The sequence below is a fragment of the Rhinolophus sinicus genome, linkage group LG15 (assembly GCF_036562045.2).
Source record: "Rhinolophus sinicus isolate RSC01 linkage group LG15, ASM3656204v1, whole genome shotgun sequence".
In the NCBI taxonomy this organism is placed as follows: Eukaryota; Metazoa; Chordata; class Mammalia; order Chiroptera; family Rhinolophidae; genus Rhinolophus; species Rhinolophus sinicus.
Window position 1 is genome coordinate 47,855,226 of NC_133764.1, and position 10,093 is coordinate 47,865,318.

At 45.7% G+C, this 10,093-nt stretch overlaps 1 protein-coding gene across 1 annotated transcript; it reads right to left on the reverse strand.

Moving 5' to 3' along the window:
• Positions 1 to 5,851: 5,851 nt before the first annotated feature.
• On the reverse strand, positions 5,852 to 9,416 carry LOC141568819 (keratin, type I cuticular Ha3-I-like). Its single transcript, XM_074319552.1, has 7 exons — positions 9,069 to 9,416; positions 8,783 to 8,865; positions 8,281 to 8,437; positions 7,293 to 7,454; positions 7,066 to 7,191; positions 6,674 to 6,894; positions 5,852 to 6,011 (listed from the first exon to the last, which is right to left on the reverse strand). The coding sequence occupies exons 1-7, from the start codon at positions 9,414 to 9,416 to the stop codon at positions 5,852 to 5,854; spliced, it is 1,257 nt and encodes a 418-aa protein (XP_074175653.1).
• Positions 9,417 to 10,093: the final 677 nt, after the last annotated feature.

A 10,093-nucleotide genomic window follows, 5' to 3' on the forward strand; every position in this document is an offset into this window, starting at 1 on the left:
CAGAGTGAGAATTCAAGTGGCAATTTTGACACATAAATGTGAAGCATAATACTTCAGACTCAACTAGAAAACAAAACCAGAATGAGGTGCTCAGACCTACCTTTGTGTCCATGGTGATCTTATCTCAAAGTCCCTAGAAATTTCTCTTGCCTTTTTCCTAGATTGATCCTTTTTCTGAGAGCACTGATCATCCCTAGAGTAAGACTCTGCAGTGTGAGATGCTCCCAGAACAAGTCACAGCACCCATGAGAATGCAGCTTGCCTCTGTCGTCCTGAGAAGTGGATACTATTTATGATGAATATGCAGCTTTCTTTTTTTTTTTTTTTACTTTTTTTTTATTAAATTTATTGGGGTGACAATTGTTAGTAAAATTACATAGATTTCAGGTGTACAATTCTGTATTACATCATCTATAAATCCCATTGTGTGTTCATCACCCAGAGTCAATTCTCCTTCCATGACCATATATTTGATCCCCCTTACCTTCATCTCCCACCCCCTCCCCCCTTACTTTCCATCACCTCTGGAATCAGATACCCTTTGACACCTCCAAACACTTGGGAGTCTCCCTCTTGCCCAATAATGAGTCTTAACAAAGTAGCCCTTCCCATCACACCTCCTATTCCCTGTCACTCTCTCTGTCCTTTGTTCTGTACAGAAACAAATCCATGGTTCAGGAAGAAGTCCCAAAAGATTATTTGTAGAACACAATTAAGTCATTTAAGAAGGATGTGTCCAGATTTCAAAGGCAGTGTGGAAGGAACAGAAAAGCACACATTTGAAGCTAAATGACCTGTGTTCACATCCTCACTGATGATATGAGCTCAGAGAAGTGAGTTCCTTGTTTGGCTTTTGTTTTCTTCATCTCTTAAATGGAAGTAATAATAATAATGCTGACCACCTCGGAGCTTTGTTTGAAAGTAAGGTTAGGTATTGTGTGTGAGTATGGCTGGGGGTGGGGGTGGGAGGTGATGGTTATTTCTATAACCTTCCCTCTTCCTATTGTTGGCCCAGATAGCGCAGGTAAAGAATTTTGTGAAAATTCAATTTTGTGGAGCAGACACGCTGCCCATGCCAACTTACTCAGTGGTGATCAAACCTCATTCACTTAACCTCACTTGCAAGCACTAGGGGCACAAAACTATATTTATGAATTAATAAACAAAATGCAAAAGTTTAACGTTAACTTGGTAACTGGACTAGGAAGTTGGCAGATGGCCCATGGTCCCTACCTTCTCTGCTAAATTTCTGATCTTGTGGGTTTGGTTGTCTTATTTGGGGTGGTTCTTGAGAAGGATGAATTCTCTAGATGGGGTTATATTGCCACCAAAGCCTCCTCTTGTCCTGGCATTGAAATGGGCTCTACTCATCCTCTGGGAATCCTCCAGCCTTACGTTTATGAGCAAGCATTCATAATAATGATGGCGGTGATGATGATGATGGTACCACTTCATGAATACTTATAATGTGCTAAGCAAGGTGCTAAGTGCTATAGCACATTTCTCAGCTCATCTTTCTAATAACCTTGTTAGTTTGGCCTATAAAATAATTGTCATTTTATAGGTAAAGACACAGATTGAGAAAGGCTCAGAATCTTCCTAAAACACAGCCAATAAGTGGTAGACCTAGGATTTAAATAACTCAGGTGTCTAACTCCTGAGCCTGAATACCTAAACACAGTGCAAAATATTTGGCACAGAAGCTTCTATCATTTTGTTAGGGGAAGGATCTTAGATTAATTTCTGCCCATTGTCCCTCCTGTTATAGTTTTTCTTCTGGTTCCCACCGGGGCCCTGTTCCCCACCCCCTCCTTACCCCATCATTCCTTCAAAGACCTCTCTGCCCAATTGGTCCTCTCACTAGCTACTCTCTCTGGTACCTTTCTAAACTAAGACCAAGTTACTCTCATTAGTTTTTCTTTACAGGGACATAGCCATCCTTTTTCTTAGTTGGTTGATATGTCCAGATCGGAAATTAGATTGCAATTTTTTAGCATCTAAGCAAATGAAAATGCACAGTGGCATAACCTAGGGTGATTTAGAATCTGGGAGAAAATCTACCTGCCTAGTCCTAAACTTTTAGCCCTGTAAAAGTTCACTTCAGAAGTAAGTTCTATTTCCAAGAATCAAAGAACTCTATAGTTAGAAGGACTTGAATTTACAGAAGAGAAAACTGAGGCCCAGGAAATGTAAAACAATAGATCCTTTTCTAGCCAGATAGCTTACTAGGACCCTTCACACATAGTGTTCCATTCTCTTTCCAAAGTGTTTGGATTCCATTATTGTCACCATGTGTCAGAGATGAAGAATGTGAGACACTGGGAAGAAATTTAACTTGTCCAAATGACACAAGTAAGTAAACTCAAGTCTGCCTGGCCCATCACACCTCATTGTGAATTGGAGAGATGAGACACTGCCTAGATCAGTGAGTGTTGAAACACAAGAACTGGGAGAAAACATGGAAACAAGATCATGAATTTCAATGCCAACTATAAGTACAGACAGAAAGACACCCCTAGGTTTCCTGAATATTGCTTTGCTCCTCAGTAAAATGAGGGTTACAGTGACAAATCCCACAAGCTTGTGACGAGGCGTGACTCCTGGGAATAATGAAATGGGCTTTTATAGAGGAAAATGTTGAGACTCTTGGACAGGCTTGCTCTTCCTGTAGATGCTCAAAGCAGCCTCAGGACTCAGAAAAACTTAAACAGTGCCTTTGACCCCAGATAAGCACTGAAAAAAAGTTCCTTAGCTCTACCTCACACCAAATATAAAAAGTGAAGGAAAACAGAAAGGAAAAGAATCAGCAAAAATAGTTAGGATGTAAGCCCAGGGGGAAAATGAAACATCTGAGAGTGATATGCCCAATGGGCTAAGAGTTCAGACCAGAACAGCCCAGGACTCAATAAAACCGGTCACCAAAGAGCATTGGACATGCCAACTGAGAAGGGACCTGGGGCCTGTCTCTGGTACCTTTCTAAACTAAGACCAAGTTATGCTCATTAGTTTTTCTTTACAGAAGATGGGCCTGGGAGGGCAGCCAGTTAGCTCAGTTGGTTAGAGCGCAGTGCCCTTAACAACAAGGTTGCTGGTTCGATCCCCACATGGGCCACTGTGAGCTGCTCCCTCCACAACTGTATTGAAACAACTACTTGACTTGGAGCTGATGGGTCCTGGAAAAACACACTTAAATAAATAAAAGTTTTAAAAAGAAGAAGGAGGAGGAGGAGAAAGAGAAAAAGAAGGAGAAGAAGAAGGAAGAGAAGAAAAGGAAGGAGAAGGAGAAGATAATGAGGAAGATGGGCCTGGGGCCAAGAGTATCAAATCATGCTGAATGGAACATATACACCTGGTATGGAGCTGAGTTGGAGATTTAAAGAAGAGAGAAATGGTGACGTGAAAAACAGCAGGACAATATATAAATTCTACTATTGGGCATGAAACCAAAAAGAAATTTTAGAGATGACCATACTTCTTTATTCTTAAGAAGCTAGACTATGTGTGAAGTCAGCAATAATCAAAATGGTTAATAATCCTGTCAGAATAGCATCATCAATAAATCGACAAACAACAAGTGTTGGTGAGGATGTGGAGAGAAGCAAATTGGTGCAGCCACTATGGAAAACAGTATGGAGCTACCTCAAAAAATTGAAAATGGAACTACCTTATGACCCAGCAATTCTACTCCGGGGTATCTATGCAAAGAAATCCAAGACACTAATTCAAAAAAATATATCCACTCCTATATTTATTGCAGTACTATTCACAATAGCCAAGATATGGAAACAACCAAAATGCCCATTGATAGACAACTGGATGAAGAAACTGTGGTACATTTATACAATGGAGTATTGCTCAGCCATAGAAAAGAGTGAAGTTATTTGCAACAACATGGATGGACCTAGAGAATATTATGTTAAGTGAAATAAGTCAGACTGAGAAAGACAAATACCATATGATCTCACTTATATGTGGAATCTAAAGAACAGAATAAACAAACAAACAAAACAGAAATAGACTCAGAGACATTGGGGGAAAAAATCCTGATGGTTTCTAGATGGGAGGGAGTGGGGATGGGGGAGAAGGTGAAGGGATTAAAAAGTACAAATTCAGAGTCACAATATAGTCACGGGGATAGCAAATACAGTATGGGGAATATAATCAATAATGTTATAAAGATTATGTAGGGGTCAGATGGGCACTGGACATATCAGGGGATCACTTCATAGACTGTATAAATGCCTGACCACTGCTCTATACACATGAAGCTAAAGTAGAATAATACTGAATGTCAACTATGATTAAATATATATACAGAGGGTGCCCAAAAAATGTATACAAGTGGACACTCTGGTCAACGTTGCTCAAGCAGTAGTTCACTGTAATCAGAACTGTCTGGATGCTGATGGAAACCACTTTGAGCACCTCTTGTAATTGCAGAAGTCACACGTGACTTGTATTCATCTTTTGTTATCGGTATATATTGAGTATTACAATTTGAATGCAGTTTCCCTTTCTTAAAACGTGTGTACATTTTTTGGCACCATATATATAATATATGTAAAAATAATTATATCCATATATAATTTTAATTCATTTTATTATTTCAGTACACGAGCCTGTGTTTCACCAAAGTGAGATCCAACACCAGCCTCGGGAAGCCTGGTGTGATGGGTCGGTTAGTGGGGAAAAGTAGAGAACTGAGTGGCCGCTGACCCCTTTCTGTCAAAATGCTCCTCTGAGGTTTCAGCAAGAAAATACTTATTACTTCCATGGCTCTTCATTACAGTTAAAGAAATATACCCAATCTGGTGAACGCTGCTGTCCCTTTCAGTCCTCAGAGACTGGCTTGCCTCGCCAGCCTGTGTTTGTAGTGCAGGGACTATGCCTTATATTAGCACGATTTGGGGACGAGTTTTATTCCTTTTAATAAATTATAAGTAACTTGCAGCCAAGACTGTGTCTGTCTTTATGTCTCTCTCCTCCCCACCCTCCAGAGTCTGCACAGAGTAGGTATTCAACACGCACTTGTTGGACTGAATTGAGAAAGGCAGGAGTATCGGGTGAAGAGTCAAGAGGGTCTCTAAGCCCCAGAGCTGGGAGGAACGCAAGCCGCTGGAGCGCAGGTTGATAACGGTCCACAGCAGGCAAGCCAGAGGGTCCCTTTGCTGGGTGCTCCTGAGGCTGCTGGGACCACCGGTAACCCAGATAATATAGTGCTGGACCTAAAACTTCCTGCTTAGAAAAAATGAGCTTTCCAGAGCCTCTTTTCCAGACCCGAGCTCATGCCTCCTCCCTTCAGATTTGGATATAATCATCTCTAGCAGATGTCCAGGCCAAGAGGGGAGAGTGGGAAAAACCCAGGAATGGTCAAAGGGAGAGCGGGGCCACAGCCCTGCAGCTGCCCTGCTCTCCCTCCAGCCACTCTGCCTCACCCATGGGTCCAGGGTGCCGGGCCAACCCTCTGTCCACCAGGCATGGAATGGCTCCTGTATCCGAGTCAGGCATTATATAGCCTGACTTTCAAGTGGGTTTTTATAGAGTGTTCAAGTAATGGGCGTGGCGAAACAAATGAATACCAATGAGAAAGACATCTGCTTCACCAGGAAAATCAAGTTTATTAGGAGGGTTCCAAGGGAAGGCTGCTGGCACTTGGGAGGGTTCTGTGGATTAGCAAAGAAGGAACAGACCCCTACGAAGCAAAGGGTGGGTGCGTTTCTTGGCTGGCCCACCGAGACGACTCCAGACATGCAAATTGTGTGTTCAGGCCCTTGTGTCAAATGAACCAGGGCCAGGTCAAAGCCCTAGAGCCCTGGGCCCTGCCTCCTGTTCCTCTGGCAGCCCCTGGACTCTAGCGCACGAAGGAGCAGGGCCCACAGCGGGGGCGGGGAGCACAAGGTGTGCAGGGGGCAGGGGGAGCACAGGGCGTGCAGGGGACACAGGGATTGGTGACGCAGGGCCCAATGGGCTTGCCGCATGCGTTGGTGGTGGCGCAGGGGTTGCAGGGTAACCTGAAGAAAAAGAATGATGTGGAAAAGTGAATTGAGGGAGGCTTGTACTATGTACCAGAGAGACCCCAAAAGTGGAATGCCTGTCCTTTGGCCTGACCTTTAACCAAGAAGGTCACAGGCTCACCTGCTACAAAGCTCACGGTGAAATTGCTCATGGTCTTCCTGTCATAAAGCGCCAAAAGTTCTAGACAGAAACTCTAAAACTCTGGCTTTGACTCTTAACACTCCATTCTTAGCTGGTGACCTTGGGAAAGTCCCTTAACTTCTCTAAGCCCTAGTTACTTCACCTACAGAGTGGAGAGAATACTGATCCAGCCTGCCTGGTCTTAACTGTAAGGCCCGATGAGGTAGTGTATGAAAATGCTCCCTCTACAAAATACATTATTATGAAACTTGAGAAATATCACTGATCGCATATCAATGTTACCTAGTAGAATGCAAAGAATTGGCTGTACAATTTCAGTTTGTACATCAAATAATCCTTGTCATTTTATGTTTTTAATGATGGCCATATGAGTTCTTCTGAGTTCTGTTTGAGCATGTCTGCTGTGAAGGCATAATTTCTCTCTCCAAGGTATGCAATATCTTTGCCTGGAGTCCAGCTGCAAAATACACTTCTGTGTGTGCATGGCTTCACCAAACACCTCCAGCCAGATACTCACTTGCAGTCCTCGCTCTCCAGCAGGCCCCGGTACGTGTTGATCTCACACTCCAGCCGCGCCCGCACGTCCAGCAGCACCTGGTACTCCTGGTTCTGTCGCTCCAGGTCACCCCTGATCTCGGCCAGCTGGGACTCCACGTTGGTGATCATGCACTGCACCTGGGCCAGCTGGGAGCTGTAGCGGGCCTCCGTCTCTGTCAGCGTGTTCTCCAGAGAGTCCCTCTGTGTGGGGAAGATATAGGATGTCAGGGCAGCTCCTTTACCGGGATTCTCCATAGGGTTCCAGAGAAGTCCAAGCTTCAAGAGTTAGGGAGAGCATGGCCCACAGAGCATCCCAGGGACTCGGATCCCCCGACCTCACATCTCTCACCAGGAGGTCTGAACCACACCCACCAGGTTGTGCTGGGCCTGCAGCTCGATCTCCAAGGCGTTGACCGTGCGTCTCAGCTCGATGATCTCTGCCTGGCAGGTCTGCAGCTGCTCCGAGCTGGACACCACCTGCTTGTTCAGCTCCTGAGTCTGAAACACCAAAGGGGAGAGACAGGATCAGACCCTGCCTTAGGGGCCCCGAGTGGCCTTGGGTCCTGAATGACCGTGTGCTGAGGTGCTGAGGTGCCCACCTGGGTGTTGTACCATTCCTCCACGTCCCTGCGGTTGGTCTCCACCAGGGCCTCGTACTGACACCTGGTCTCATTGAGCACACGGTTCAGGTCCACTGTGGGGGCAGCGTCCACCTCCACATTGAGGCGGTCCCCAATCTGGCAGCGCAGGGTGTTGACTTCCTGTGGATGCAGAAAACGCAAGAGTGAGTATCCTCAATGAGGGATGGACTCTAAGAAATGACATAGCTTGTTGAAGCCCTGTTAGTCTATTCCCTTGGGAAAGAAACTACAGTGGAGCCGTCTATGACCGTTCAAGGTAAATTGATCTGTGCTCCATGCAGACCAGCTCCCTTCTCACCAGGACTGTGCCACCACCTTTGGGTTCAGAAAAAATTCCCAAGGATATGCTTGGGTACCACTGCAGGATGGACCAATGCCCAACTTTCCCAGTTTGCAAACTGGCTACAGATGACTTTATAGTATAAAGAGTTCGCTGTACAATTTTAGATTGTATATCAAATCATTCTTGCCATCAAGTAAGAAAATCATGCCATGGACCCTCCCAGGAGATAGAAGAAGTTCCAAGTTATTTGTCACGAAGACTTTGAAAGAGGAGAGGCTCCGATTAACCAAGATTGCTTTTTCTGGCCTTTGAAGGCAAGAAATGACCTTGCACACCATGAACAGAACAATGCAGGGGCTCCCTCTACAAGTCAGAAACCAATCACAAGCTGATGGGGGCGCTCTGGGAAACCCAAATGATGCACCAGTTTTGTGTGAAAGAGACACCTTATCTGGGAACATAAATCAGTTTCATCTCTCCATTTTTACTTTCATCATGAAGTGTTGGTGGTTGTTTTTTCTTTTCTTTTTTTTAGTGTTGATGTTTTTAAAGGAAATAGTCACCCTCAGCCTTGTAGTTCTGATTCAGCCACTCCAAATCACTCAAAGCTACCCTCAGCCTGAGGCTGAATCAGGTTTCTTTAGTTCTCTTTTCCAGTCTCACCTGCTCGTGATTGCTCTTGAGGCAGAGCAGCTCCTCCTTCAGGGACTCCACCTGGGCCTCCAGGTCCGACTTGCACAGGGTCAGCTCGTCCAGGATCCTGCGCAGGCCGTTCATGTCCGACTCCACCAGCTGCCGCAAGCCCAGCTCCGTCTCGTACCTGCACAAGCATGGGGTCAAACCTGTACCTGGAGACCTTCAAGACTCACAGGGATGATCTTGAATACCCCATTCCCCTTTCTTCCCACTTTCCATGATGAGTAAAACCAGGAAGCAGAGAGTTCTGGGGGCTCAGTCAAGACCCACTATTGATTCCAAAGTAAACAGAGTGATTTGAGCCCTTATCTATTTTTGTGATCCCTTTGCTGAGTTCCCCTCCATCTCTGACAAATCCTTTACAACCAGCGGATCAAACTGTTGTTCAGGAAAGCTCTGGAAATCCCTTTTCTTTAACTGGAGATTCAATAAAAGGCGTGGACATCAGTGCACGTTCTGACCAACTCACTTGGTCCTGAAGTCGTCTGCGGCCAGCTTGGCGTTGTCAATCTGCACCACCAGCCTGGCGTTCTCCGCCTTGGTGCACAGCGTCTGGGGAATAACAGGTTGCTTAGTGCAGATTGAAAATAAATATAAAACCATCGACTTCTTCAAAATGGTTTAAAAAGCCATTCTGAAGGTGAAAGGGGGAAGCAAGAGTCATGCTGGCATAGAAGCAAGAAATACACTTCTCTACCTCAGACTGAGAAGCAGAGCAAACTCCCTTGCTTCCAGATGACGTCAAGGCCCCTCACCTTCTGCTGGAGCTCCTCGATGGTCCGGAAGTAGGACTGGTAGCTGGGGCACATCAAGGGCTCCTGCTGCTGGCACCGCTCCTGGATGCGGCACTCCAGCTCCGCGTTGTCCCGCTCCAGCTGGCGCACCTTCTCCAGGTAGCTGGCCAGACGTTCATTCAGGAATTGCATGGTCTCCTTCTCGCTGCCATTGAAGGAGCCCTCGCAGAACCAGCCACAGTTGCCCACATTGGCGGGGATGTTACAGGCCCCGGGCAGGGGGATGTTATGGCAGCTGGGGGCCACGCAGGGCCGGGAGGGGCAGCTGGAGCGGCAGCTCAGGTTGGGCAGGCAGCAGTTGTAAGGCATGGTGCTGGGAGGGAGCGTGGTGCCAGCTGAAGACAGAGTCCCAGTTCCCTTGTAGGTCTCCTTCTTCTGGGGAGCATTTATATCCCCTCTGCAGAGGGTGTGGGCATAGTATATAATGTCTTTTTTCTTTTTACATCTTCACTGCTTTTCAAATGCCCTTCACATCAGTCTGTTATTTGCCTTCCTCAGAAGAGTCTCTTGTCCCATAAAATTTTTTACTTGGGCTTCCTGCTAAGTCAGGACTCCTCTTAAGGCAATACACCCATGAAATCAGAGTTTGTGGTAGACCTTCAAAGAGGCCACACAGTCTAGCCCAAGTAAATGCCCTTATTAATTGGGAGTTGGTCCATCCAATGACATTCTTTTATGTCACGTGATTCTGTAAACCCATAATCAGGCTCATCTCCTGGCTCACCTGGTATTTCCAGGGAGGGACTGGGATTGAGTCAAGGAAGATGTATGAAATGGCAGCAGTGGACTCCCTTTCTATCTGTCTTAAGAGGAGAATCCTTCACTGCTGTAGCACCCCAAGCTCTGGGAACCTTGAGGTGAATCAGGACTGGTTTGGGCCATGACTGGAAGGATGGACAGCTGTTTGTGTAACACCTCCTCTGTATGACTTAAAAGAATTGTAGAGGGATTTTAAAGATAGAGGCTTTGATAATTAGTTTGGGAAC

Bases quoted from the DNA above. Each gene is read 5' to 3' on its own strand.
- LOC141568819 (XM_074319552.1), bottom strand. From the start codon at position 9,416: ATGCCTTACAACTGCTGCCTGCCCAACCTGAGCTGCCGCTCCAGCTGC. The intron at 8,438-8,782 runs GTGAGTTGGTCA...ATGCTTGTGCAG, and splicing joins GCAGACGACTTCAGGACCAA to GTACGAGACGGAGCTGGGCT. The intron at 6,012-6,673 runs GTGAGTATCTGG...CTTTTTCTTCAG, and splicing joins CTGGAGAGCGAGGACTGCAA to GTTACCCTGCAACCCCTGCG.